General features: G+C 35.3%; 2 protein-coding genes across 3 annotated transcripts in view; one reads left to right on the forward strand and one right to left on the reverse strand.

The window, feature by feature from the left end:
- LOC109044548 (uncharacterized) overlaps nucleotides 1-1,298 on the reverse strand; it is a 33,968-nt gene extending 32,670 nt beyond the window's left edge. The window contains exons 1-2 of one of the 2 annotated variants that reach the window (XM_019062341.2): nucleotides 856-1,298; nucleotides 182-390 (exon numbers count right to left, since the gene is read on the reverse strand). The gene's annotated coding sequence lies outside the window, so the exon portion shown is untranslated. The remainder of the gene's footprint in view (nucleotides 1-181; nucleotides 391-855) is intronic. The other variant, XM_019062340.2, reaches the window with a different exon arrangement.
- A 1,628-nt stretch (nucleotides 1,299-2,926) lies between these two features.
- Maf1 (repressor of RNA polymerase III transcription Maf1) lies at nucleotides 2,927-12,352 on the forward strand. The gene is made up of 6 exons (XM_019062380.2): nucleotides 2,927-3,672; nucleotides 4,410-4,559; nucleotides 5,493-5,649; nucleotides 6,470-6,594; nucleotides 7,308-7,427; nucleotides 8,523-12,352. The coding sequence occupies exons 1-6, from the start codon at nucleotides 3,590-3,592 to the stop codon at nucleotides 8,593-8,595; spliced, it is 708 nt and encodes a 235-aa protein (XP_018917925.1). The 5' UTR covers nucleotides 2,927-3,589; the 3' UTR covers nucleotides 8,596-12,352.
- The last annotated feature ends 1,288 nt before the right edge of the window (nucleotides 12,353-13,640 follow it).

The raw sequence follows: 13,640 nt of genomic DNA on the forward strand, positions 1-13,640 counted from the left end.
CCCTAGCTGTCTCGCCTCTCCTGCCTAATGTTGAGCTTAGTGCGCAGTCTAGATTGAGTTATGAGTCTATGAGCAATAATCCGTAGCGCAGCAGTATTGATACGTCGGCTTGGGAGCCATAATTTGCCAAAATTTTTAACCTAGGTGATGAAATATTGGCACACCTGTTTGAATAACCTACCGTAACTATTGCATTCACTCCTTGCTTCAATTTTCTGTTGCCTCTAAAAAGCTGGATGCAACCAGAGTTTGTTGGACTGGCCTAAGGGGCGACAGGCACCTTACCAACTATAACTAAACACCACGGCTAGACCTCTAAGTACAGTTCTCCTTCTTTGTAGAACACGTTGTCACTGTAACGTTTGCACATTGTTTTGACATTTGATCAACCTAGAAACACCAACAAAAACAAAATCAATGATTGACTGCAGACGCTACCTCAGTTTTCAATTTTCCTAGATAATAGTAATGAGATCCGAGTAATTAGGTTCCAGCTGTTCCATAATAAAGCACACACTCGATAAAAAAATTGCGCCTGAGGATTTTTTCCAGATACGTCTCCTGGATCACGCCAGTGGAACGCAATAAAAAAGTGATGCGTTCCATTGCGGTCCACTGTGGTTTGGATAAAAAAAAGCCCTTAATATATCCTTTTTTGATTTTTGTCGTGCCGACATAAATTTTAACAATCAGGCTGCTGGAGAGTGTTGACTAACAATATTATTCACAGGAATATTTCCTCAGTTTCCATCTTCAACGCCCAAGTTCCTTGATGTATTTGATTTTTTGTTAGCAGAGCATATGAAGTGATCATGAATAATGAGAAGGAAATAAGAAGATTACTGATGTGCTTACCTAAGATTCTGCGAGAGGACCAACAAATTTGCAAATATCACTTTCAGTTAACGAAGCACTGATGGATGGAGATGATGAAAGCACAGCAGAGAAAAATTGACTATACAAAACTTTTAATTGAATATGCACATTAGTGAGTACCTAATTCATGAATGGCACTGTCAAGAAACATACATCATGCCAGAAGAGCACCCAACTTTGTAAACAGACTGAAGCACACGATGTTCCATGAAAGAGCTGCAATTTTTCGATGTGAGTGAAGTAATCTGCTTCCCCTCGGGTAATCGGCCCGGCCTGCACTTTCCTCCAAGCTCCCAGACGATTTATAAACAATTCTGGATTCGTTTACAACCTGCAGTCTATTTTCAGTTTCCGTTTTGGGTCACTTCCTCGCGGGTGCTCAACTTGGACTCCTTATCTTATCAAAAACTAGAAACGCCGATTCGATATTCGATGACGAAGAAATCGACAGTCGAATATCGATCATCGATATATCTGGAAGAAAGCAAACAGCGCGTAGACGGATCGTAAATTCGCCTTCAATAAGCTGTGCGGCAATTGTCACTTCAGAAAAATTGATATTACATACATCAACATTTGAAGGCGTTTCTTGTGGGAAAGATGATGGCTCTGAGGACTGAGGAGGTTAAATAAAGAACTACAACTTTAGGGTACTATAATTATTAAAGTATGTGTCAGCATACTGCATTTTGCAATTTGGAACTAATGTCACATACGTTGTTTTTAAACCAGGCCAGAATTTATAGTTCCAAATTGCAAAATGCAGTCCATTTAGCTGAGACACTCCATCTGCAAAGCTGCGAACGTAGCTATTTTGTGAGAGAAGCAAACAGCGCGGCGGAGCTCAGCTGCTCGTTTATTTAAATTCACCTTCAATAAGCTCTGCGGCAACTTTACTTCCATACATTATTTCGCTGTCAATTTTTTGTGCGGCAAGTGGGAATTGTCATTACAGGGAAATAATTTTACAAATCTCCTCATTTGAAGGCGTTTCTCACAACATAAGGATAATGGCTCTGAGTCTCTAAGAAAGTTATAGCGATCTACAACTTCAAAACAATTCACTCAAGAATGTTTTGAGAATCAGCATGTTCCACTAAAATTTTCAATCTCCCAAAATTTTTTATGAAAGCTGTGAATGTCGCTACGCTATGTCAGAGAGAAAACAGGAGCCTCTTGCAGTTTGAATTCGCCTTCAATTAGCTCTGTCACAAATTTACTTGCACATATGTAATTTTGAAGGCGTTTTTTATAATATATGGCTCTGAGGAAGTTAGCAGAGCGAACTTCAGCTTTTTTCAGCGATTTAATTTTTTGAGTTTTGAGTTTTATCCTATTGCGGCTGCGTGCTGTACGCCCTTGAACTCTCGAAATAGGCATCATTTTTTAAACACAATAACATTCAGTCGCATTCTAGGACACCTACGTGCATCTTGTGTAAAGACTAAAGCCTCAACTATGATGATGGAAAACTATCAGTCAAAAAAAGAACGTCTAATATCAGCGTTATGAATACTTGAATTGAGAGCGGCAATTGATTTATTGAAGTATGAAAAAAAGTTATCGGTTCATTGCGATCTGACAGGAACCAGCGTAACTGATAAGGAAGGTAGTGAAATAATCAAAATATTTCTTTTTCTTAAACGATTTGCAATCTTTCATGGCACTAGTTCAAATCCGAGAAGGTTGCTCAAGCAATGGAATACGTCTCTCCCCTCCTCCCCTCCTCAAACTACCTTCGTCGGTCATCCCCGCGTCCTTGCTCACCCCACTCTGCGATTGCGACGTGAAAATATACCTGCTTGGAGTCATAGGGTGTTTCAAAAGCATCACACTCGGTGTATTTCCATGACGAGGTCACCTTTTCATGGGCAAATTGAAGTAACTTTTTAAATAAGTCGTCTTTATCTTTCTTTTTTGCACCTTTTCCGATTAAAATTAATATTCTTTGGCGATTTGCTGCACTTATCAATGTTGAATCGTGAAGTTGAAGCTTCAAAGGCATCCTGTTGCGCAAGTCGACGGATAGATTCACGAGCGCACTTTTACGACATCTGTGGTCTAAAAAAAGAAATCCAAATCAGCTGCCTCCAGTGACTGTCAAATTCAAGTTAATCGTTAGATTTGTTTATTTTGATGCTCCCAGGCTCTATTTACAAACAATAATGTTGTCTGCCTTTATCAAATTCATTTAGCATTAATTCTATACAGTTCATCATTGATTTTGTGTGTCTATTTGAGTTGTTCAACCGATTATATAAAGCTTGGCTTCACTACAAGGGAACTTTCTTTGTTCTTCGTAGGAAAGATCTTCCTACTTTTCGTGATTAGGACGCTCTTCAGCTGTGTGTTTTTCTTTTCGTAAAAATTCGGATTTTGCCAATAATTTATCATTCGTGCGGATAGTGCACTAGTGTTCTTGCAGAAACATTTCTCTGTAATGTGTCCATCAATATCCGAGGATTTGCTGAGTTTATCTACCTCTCAGTGCTATGTTCAACACTCCAGAAGAAAAGGCATATTTCTTCATCCGAAAATCATATTCAGGAACAATTTTAGTCCCTCAAGTCGAATAAGTAGTAATAGTTGCTGCAACAATCATCAATATGTGTAAATAGACTCAAGTTGACAGCCGGTTAATTTTTTTAGATCCTTCGCTCTCACTGTGTGTTTCTCATCGCTATTGTAACTGAAGGAATCATCATAGTACAAAATGAAGCTATTAGAAAGCAGCCGATTTGAAGCTCTCAACAGTGCCTTATTAATCAACTGTGGGGACATCAAGATTATTGGAAGGTTTGTATCTTCAGACAGGAGAATAAGCTCTTATTGTCCCAATTTTGGGACTACTAGCTTTTCAACAAGGATTTGACATTTTCTTTTACTCTCTTTGTAGCCGACGAGAAAGAATCTTTGCTTTCTGTTCACGAGGACAAGTCTGCTTGAAACTAGGGTATTTCTGGTAGGATTCCTTACCAGAAGTTGCAAGAAGGAAAGTTCAGTTTAGTTGATGATGAACAGCAAGAAGCTGAATTCCAGCAACGCTGATTGAAGAGATATAACCTTACTTTTTATTAGACGGTTTAAATAATTGACCATTTAACATGAGTTGGATGTTGTTTTACAAGTTATGCATTCTATTTAATTTCTCAATATCTTGAATCAATTAGCCCCTCAAAATTACAGATGAAGAAAGTTCCTAAATGCCGACCGTTTGCCACAAGGCGACATTTTTGTTTCTTTGTTATATTTTTTATTTGTCCAACGGCCAACTGCCCAATTGAACAATAAAATTTCCAATTCCCCACTTTTTCAGAGTATTAAGAAAAAAGTAAGAAATTGCTACTCACGTCCTGTACATTACAAGGGGACAACATCAAGTTTTGAAAAGTATTTTTTGTAAATTCAAAAAAACAGTACTCTCAATGATAATGAAGAAGAAAGTAATGATGAAAAATAAATGACATCTTTGATGGTCAAAATTGCAGTTGATTGAATTTATCAATGACCCATTGCTTCTTGTTTCCATCCAGGATTGAAAGCTACTCCTGCAAGATGGCAGGAAATGACAAGCAGCTGTACAAAAAATTCAATTCCGAGGAAGGTGTGACACCGCATGACCTACAAGCTCTCTCTCCTCCGCAGCATACATACAGTGCCTCTCCTGGTCAGAGTCAGTATAGGTAAGATCTAATGTATACCTAAGTAATTTTCTCCTGTGGACATCATAATTTCAAGTAAACCTCGGAAGTTACGACTTTTAAGTTGACCAAAATGCAGTGAGGTAGTGCTAGTAAGTACAAATTCAAGAACAAAGTTCATCTGTTAGCTAATTCTTAATTTAAACCTCAACGACCCAAATTCACCCAGGTGAATGGCTAAGTATGGGCTCTTCACCGGCAACATTTGAATAGCTGAGAAGATCACTAGAACAGGGTTGCCACATTCAGGGATAGCTGGAAAATGATAGGAAACTTTCATTAAAATTTTAAAATCCCCTATTTGTTGTTTCTTAGAATGTATCTGACGTTTCGAACAACAAATGTTGCAAGATAGAGCTCGGATGTGCAATAATTTTAAATCATCTTGCTTAGCGCCAAACGTCAAGGAATTTTACCAAAATTTATTCCAAGAAATCAGGGGCATTTCAGGGCATTTCATTTTCTCTTTTTTGTGGCAACCCTGTTGGAATTAGGTTGAAAAAGCAGGTACAAAATTTCAATATTTTTTTCCCTCGATTTTCTAAGTTTCTAGAGCTCCTACTAAGATGAAATTCAGAAGAACAGTCATGTGGGTCTAGTATAAAGTCTAATATAAAAGTTCTTTTTAATTTTTTTTTTTTTTTTTTTTTTGCTTAACAATAATCTGTCTATACATAAACTGGCCATCGATTTTATATCACATTTGAAAAAGCCTTTGAATGCAACCATCATCAAATACTAATTTCAAGAGCTCCAAAGGTAACATGTCCAAAAGTGAAAGTAGATAGATAAATTAATGACTTGTTGTTGCAATTTTTAGAGAGAGGTAATTTCATACGAAGTCAAACTCAATGTAGTACCCTCATCCAGAAGGAAAGATTTGCATTAATCTGAAATTTCTACTATTGTTCACAGCCGCAGTGTTTCTGGAGATGAAGAAGGACCTCTCTGCGATACAATCAGTCGTAAAACACTGTTCTATTTGATCGCAACTCTGAACTCAGCATTCCAACCTGATTATGACTTTTCTCATGCCAAGAGTCATGAATTCAGCAAAGAGCCCAGTATTCAGGTATGCCTCCAAAATACCCTGATTAGCCTTTCAAGATACTAAAATCTATTTGATTTTATGTAGGCAGAGCATTTTAGCAAAAATAACTATTCAAAGTATCAATCTTCCAAAAGCTAGGCAGAACTCGACGCTTGTGGTTTAAAATCTTCTTACTGTATTCTCAATCAGTAATTATTTTCTTGTTACTTTCTTGGTTTATGTCGAGCACTTGTCACTGAGAGGAAATTATTGAAAAGCCGCTTCATTTGTGATCTTTTGACTGCTAATAAAAATTTAGTTTTGAATTTGTAATGTTGTAGAGTGTTCAAATAAATTAAAATACAAAATTCTTTGTACTTTCTTGAAAATACTTTCCTAGATGAAAATCTGCATCTATTTGCATGGAAACAAAGCATGCACCATGCTCGCTAACTCTGGTGAAAAATATTCCCTTTTAAGAAGCTGGCACCTTTATGTCTCAGTTGACATAGTGTATGATGTTACAAGGTTAATCATACTTAACCCTTGCCCAGCAAGTTGTATGAAAAGTAAAAAACAGAACTATTTACTCAGAAGCTTTATCTTCTGAACTTGAAAGTTTATTAGTAATGATTTTTCATGCTTCCAAAGTAGCATTAAAAAACGACATTTTCACCGAAAAATTTCTACAGATGTAAGTGCAGTGGTAAGGAATGTAATGCCTCTCGTCTTACAAAGATTTTTGAGATTTTATAAAGGGCTCAAATCAATCGATACAGGTAAAAACTTCATCTAGCTTTGTGTAAGAGTAAGACTCACCGTGCTCCAAGAAATAACATAATTTTTTCTGGAATTTTTCTAGTGGGTTATGAACGCAATTGATAGCAATCTGAGTACAACAGCAGGTGAACAATATCGAACAATGCGGTCGCACTTATGGGCAGCCATTGAAGACGAGATCTCAATGAACGAATGTGATATTTACAGGTTTGTATTTTCCTTTTCATTCGTTTCTAATTTTCTGTGGGTAAAAAACTTAAAACCTGAAAGGGGCAGCAACATTCAACAAAGTAGACAAATTATTACTTCTTTTTGTAAGAAATCAGGAGTCATGTTTTCACTTCAGACTCTCCATAGCCTTTGTATCCAAATAGTCATGTGTAATTTGGATTCAAATAGTTTTAAGCCAAGATGAAATGTTTGGAACATGAAAATATTCATTATAATTGGTGTTTAACATTGAGTCTTATGAAGGAATAAAATTTCAAACCTCCTTTTCTTTGTCCGAACTTGACGTGACTTGGTGTATTTCTGTTAAACTGGGTCCATCTGTGCACTGCCATGCTAAGGAAGAACGCTGTATGAACCTTCATCATTTGCCAAATTTCCTTTCATTTAATATGAAGTTTCAGAAAAACTCGTGAATATTTTCATTTTAATTTTTCAGAGGAATTTCTTTGTAATTAGATCTAAATTTTCTGAAAAATCCAATTAAAATATTCATAACACTCCTCAAAAATGAACATTTCTTCGGAGGAAATGTGGCAACTCTCAAATGTTCATACAGCGTTTTTCTTTGGCATGGCAGTGCACATAAACACACAAAATCTGTACTATCTGCACAAAGTTTCTATGCTGTATTCTACACTCATTTATTTTTATCGATTTTAATTTATTTTTTTATTTTTTTCTTTGTCCAGTTACAATCCTGATCTCACATCAGATCCTTTTAGCGAGGATGGTTGTCTGTGGTCTTTCAACTACTTCTTCTACAACAAGAAGTTAAAACGAATCGTTTTCTTCACCTGTCGTGCTATCAAGTAAGTGCCTCATTTCAAGCAGCATACCTGTTACAGTGAAATTTTTTTGTCTCTGATAATTTTGTCAGTGTGATTTAAATCAAATGAGATGTTCCAAAAGGTTAGATAACGTGCTGAAATTCAGATGTGCAGAAAGTTCCAAGCCTTCCCCTAAATGCTATCAACCCTCCCCCATTTTCGATCAAAATTCATGATAGCTTCTACTTGAAGACAAAAAAAGAAGAAAAATCGGCCTTTTTCACTGCTGAAATGCTGTAGTTTGCACCAGGCTTCCCTATCTTTTTACATTCATGCGGGGTTTCCCTAATTTGATACAATGGGCGCTTGACCATATTGGTTTGCTAAAATTAGGTTTTGGGAAGTATTGGCCCCACTGACAGGTTTGAGAGCAGAGCCAATTGAGGCTTTGTCTAGGTTTCTCACTTTGTGCATAGATTGTATCGAAAGCCATGTGATACACATTTTGGCTCGGTACAAAATATTGCATTCAACATAAAATTTATCTCCAGTATTAAATCGATGGCCAAAGTGTAAAACCACCTATCTCCTTTTGCAAAATTGCAGACTTCTTTTCATACTTTATTTTTTCTTTGGAAAACATGTCAGCGTAATTTTTTTAAAACTTCTTTGATTTTTCTTCTCTATTAGCACCTAGAATATTCTGTTTACATTTCAAGCCATAAAGTTGGCTTGTTTTTTTTCGAAAAAGTGATACGGGCATGGAAGTTTTGAAACAGCGCAATAAAGATACGTGGTTTTGCACTTTGCCCATCAAATTGCAATCATTTTTCTGTAGCCAAATCTTGTTATCATCATACCTTCGAATTTTTTTTCATTTATTTAATTTTTTATTTCTCCTGCTCCTAACTCTTTACTTTCATCTCATTGCCCCTCTGACGTAAGGGCGTTTCTCAATTTCCTCTCGAGCCCTGTTTTACATATAAACTCATGCTTTTTGGAGCTCATGCGAAAATTGAGGCATGCCCTTTTGCCAGAGGAGCAATGATCCTTGGGGGTAATTGTCTTTTTTTTGGGCAAAGAAGTCAAAGTATTCTTTAACACTCAATCTAACTGACTCTTACAATTGTGTTACAGTCCGATCTACGCGATTGACTCAGGTATTGGAAGCGATTTTGCTATGGACGAAGACGAAGAAGATACTTACTAATTTTAGTGTAGAAGAGCTAAGTCTTACCTCCTGTCACATCCTCACTCTCAATATCCTCTATCGATCTTATTTTGTTGTGTGTTTTAAATTCTAATTTCTAGGATAATCTTATGGGTACACTCTCTATGTAAGCACCTACCCACAGTCAATAGGAAAGTGCTTCTAGATTTACCCTCCGTATTCAATGATCGTCATTTGCTCCCCCCTCTTCAGCAATTATGTGGTTCTTTTTTGGTAACCTTTAAGCCCTAAAATTTTACCGTGCAATTTCAACGAAAATTTTTAAATATAAAGAGGGAAGATTCAAAAGCGTACGTCTAGCTGGTGGGATTTGAAATTTTGAAGGCCAAAATTTTGAGAATTTCTTATCATGAGTGTTGGGATTATATTTTTTGTAATCCTGTTAGAATAGATGGTTTAGGATGATTTGATACATGAAAGAAAATGGGATGTACAACGTAAGTTCAAGTCAAAATTATATACTCAGCGCTCCTAAAATAAATAAATGAGAAATTTTGTGTTTTAAGGATGTCTATCCTTTTCTTCAGAGAGTATTCAGAATGGAAGGGGCATCCTAAAGTATGACAGTTTCTTTTATATTTAATTTTTTGAGTTTTTAGTTTATCTTTTTGAATTTTTCTTTTGTTTAATGTTCCGTTCTCTTCAGTTTACTCACTTTCAGCTCATTACTCTGTTACATATTTTTTGGTTATTACCTATTTGATTCCTTCATGATCATTTTGCCAGCCCTTGAAGCAGCTTAATAATTTTACGTTTTCATGTGCCAAAATGTAGTAAGAAATGTCATGTAATTATCTTGAGTAAACTGCACTAGCTTGACCTATTTCTTTTGAATCTTGCCAAAGAAAATTTATGAAAACTGTTAAACCGTTTATATCTTTTATTTTGATTTTTTTTCGGGCTGAAACATGAAACCAAAGAGTCCCACTAGTTTCAATCCGCAACTCTTATCATGATTAGTTTTAGCTTCTCTTAAAACTAATGTTAATGAAGGGTATTAGTACTTAAGAAAACTGTTACAGCTTCTCAAACATTTTCCAGAATTTACGTCAGTATTTTTATCGCTCCGACTTACGTCATGTTTTTTCAGATTTCAACTCTTTTTGTTTTCACAGCCTGTTTAGTTCACCCATGTTTCCCTATTTTGATGTTGGTTGTATTCTTGAAGTAATCTAAAGTAGTTTTGCTTAACACTGCACAAAAATGATCAACCTTACCCTCGTGCAAAATTTTAACATTCTATTTATCTGTCTGCCTGAGCGTTACTGACTTTTCTAAAAACTTGAGCAATTTTTTCCTTGAATGTGTAGTTTTTCCACCAGAATCTATAAAAAAAACTGTACAATTATTTTCTCTTAATTAAATATGATGATCACGGACATTTAAATTATGTTTGTGTGCTTGTACGCAGTGTTAGCAGACATTAATTGTTTGGAAAAATCTCATTTTTTAAAAAAAGTAAGCGATAGATCTGTTTTCAATTTTTGACTTCAGTTATGAGTTAATTGATCAGAGTTTATTTTAAAAATTACATACAATGGCTAGTGAATCTTTTAGCTCATGGTCATGATGTTCGGATTTTTAAGTATATCAGATCTCCAGAAATTTTCTTCGTGAAGCTTTGACAACAGGCAGTCTTTTGTCAAAAAACCTATAACATTCTTCACAGCCACTCTTTTACAAGATTGACTTCATAATGATTTTAACTCAATTTTAGGTTTCGTAGAATTACTGGTTATTTTCTGAGGTTTAAAAATCGTAACCTACCTCCAGGAATATTTATGTGTACTTTTAAACTCTGACCAACCTAAAACCATTTCATTGAAAATCATTAATTTTACCTTTTAGCTCATTCACAACTCGCCGCCCCTAAAGAATCCATTGGCTTTAATGCACTTCAAAATTGCAGCAAAAAGAGTGACGCATCTTCTGTGAATGGAGCGATTTTCCCAATTAACTGTCTCTTATCTGATCAGTATCGCATTTTGTTCAAGTTCAAGTAGGCCCTCCTTCTGTTCATTACTATATTTAAGTCCCTCCTAGTTTCTCCACTAAATCTATCCAGTGAATTCAGAAGAGAACTTTAGTTTTGCAAAATTTTATTCTAATCCCCCCCCCCCCCCCCAAGAAATCCAGTTGGCTTTATTCATCCCTCACATATTTATTTTATCCACCAAAATTACATTTTCAGTCCACTCATTTGTCATTAAGAGGGTTCTTTACGTTATTTTCATTATAACTCTATCCCTCCTTTCTTTTGTATAAATCGTGCCCTAATATCTAAATTTACAATGCACCACACTTTCTAGATTATTTTATTCATCCTGTAAATAACCAATTTACTTCATTAGAAAAAAATATTATTTATGCTCTTCTCTGCATCTGTCTCATAATTTCGTCAAGTAGTTATAATTTCTAACCTCTATTAATTTATCAAGATTTTTATTTATCCCAGTCTCAGTAGAAAGTTTATCCTTTGTTTTTATTTTTTGAGAATATTTTATTTATTCCTTTTACTCTAGTTCTAAACGAAACGGATATTTTTCCTAAGGGCCGAAGCACCAAAATCTAAGTTTCCGGAAAAACGGGAAAAATAAAACTTGAATTTTGGCGCTTGGGCCCTTATGAAATAAATCAGTTCCATTGTGTCCAGTGATCAGTAGTTAGCTGAATTAAGAGTGCGTATGGTCTAGGCTAGTTTACATGTCTCTGTTAGTTTTTCACCTAGTTTTTAACTTCGTTGTGTTGTTCGTTTGCATCACTTACAAATTGATTAGTCATTAGTTAATGACACAGCTCTGCATGTCACAGAATCAACTTTTGATTATTAAATTCTATAGATTAAAGAAAATCAATCTAAAGGAAACCATGGTATGCCATAGTGTTAGAAATGATGTGGACCATTGTATTTTCAAAGGGCAATATCTCCGCTAATATCTAAACTTGGCGCCTAGATAGATTTCATTGATTTTTACTAATCTTGAAGATCTAAAAAATGAAAAATTGCAATTCTGTGGCAAGCGCAACTGAATCATTTACAATTCTAATTTGAGCCATCGAGCAAAAAGGAAAGTGTCATTCGAGCAACTGTTTTTAGATCAAACTTACTTGTATCTGCTTTAACTTTCCTGATTCCATTTTCCTAGCTACTATGGTTTTAATATGTTCCATGATCAATTTTGTTTGTTCGTCTTTTTCCTTTGTATAATTATCGAATCTAATAGTATAATAATCGAAAATCAACCATACTCTAGGACTTGAAGGGTTCACCAGATTAAAATTATCAGTATTTTGGGTCTTTGTTGTTGTTTCCCTTCCAATACCTCAACAAAGTGCCAACTGATTGTATTTAATTAAAATGAAATGAATTGTTCTTTACAATTTTTATCCTTGATTAACCGAGATTAAATGGTTTCCAATGAATTTACAATTCTAGTTCCTACTCTCCGAGTTGCGTCATCCTACGTCTCTCCTTGCTTTCTTGTAGGTCTTCTCTCGTTGTGGTCTGATGTATGTCCTTTTCTCTCATTATTTTTAGTACTTGCATGTTCTTTATCAATTTATATTACCTGTAAGTATTTGTAAAAAAGAAGTTCTATGCTTTGTTTAAAAAATCTAAAATTATCTTTATCACAGTGAGTGTAGTTATTTGTTGTGAATACAACACCGTTTAATAACTTAACATAACTGTAACTCTGTCTTAGTTGTTGGGTAATTAAATATTCTTTTTTTAAAACAGTGCATTTTTATTCACCACAATCCTTAAAAAAAGTATTGTTTCAGGGTACCTACTAAAATATCATTTTGGATTCTCCAGATATTTTCTTAATATTAAATTTCTCAATTTTTTGCTGGAAGAAAGCAACACTCCTTTGATTTTGCAAACCAACATGTTAAAGAATGGAATCAAGTGTTTCACTTTTAAATATGCTAAACTGCATCTAGTTGAAAAATGCTTGATGCACTCGAGATTTCCTGATTTCCGACCGATCTTCCTGATAAGTCAGATTTCCAGATATTTCTCCGTTTTTACTGACGGTAGACACCCTGCGCACATTTACCATTTTTTTAACACCATATATGGTAGTGGACAATGCCCTTGTTAGCCTTGAAACTTGGGCATTTCAAATTCTGTTCAATGTACAGCAAGTTTCTTGCCGCAGACTAGTGTCCACATCATTCAATCATTCCTATGTTTCCATCCGAGTTATCATAGTCAAAATTTTTAGTGTTTGATACATCAATTTATAAAAATGTTCCGTAGTAACTTAATTAGTTTGTTTTCTTCTACTATTTTCTTTAAACTGATTGTGAGACACTAAATGCGAGAGGAACAGTGATTCAGAATTTTTGCCACTGATATAGGTCTAAAAAAAGAGAATATGGGTGACTCTCCTGGAATATTTGTTCTAGTACATTATAGAATCATGAAGAAAATTCGATAAAAATTTCAATGAAATGTATGCATTCACTTCCTTTAAGAAGAATGAAATATTGGCGGAGATTTTGAAACACCGTGACTGAGAAGTGCCCTTCTTACACCCAGTGCCTAAATCGATAGAAAGAGCTATCTTCAGAAATTTTGTAAATCTAACAAGCTTCAAACTACTTTCTCAAGGAACTAGAATTAATGGGGGATAGTAGATGAAGTCATTTGAATTGGTTCTGAAAAAATCACAGAGATAGAGAGGAGAGAAATGGCTTGTTGAGGATAATCTTACTCTATAATATAAAATCATAAGAGTAACGCTTATAGCCTGAGGTGCGTGCCAAAGAGTGCCTTTGCACATTCTGACCTTCGATTCCGCATAGGAGCGTCGGATCAACAGAAGAACACACGTGTGTCTTTCCAAAGATGCATTGATACTGTATGATAAATTTTCAAAACCAAGAACAATTTTAGAATGCCCCTTTCTACGGGCAAACTCTTCAATCATGCCTCCGTTTTTTGTGATTTAGTTAAATTTTCTAATAAAGATTTTGTCAAGTTTTCTAACAAGAGAGAAAGAGGACGAGACTGAGAC

The sequence above is a fragment of the Bemisia tabaci genome, chromosome 8 (assembly GCF_918797505.1).
Source record: "Bemisia tabaci chromosome 8, PGI_BMITA_v3".
NCBI lineage: Eukaryota > Metazoa > Arthropoda > Insecta > Hemiptera > Aleyrodidae > Bemisia > Bemisia tabaci.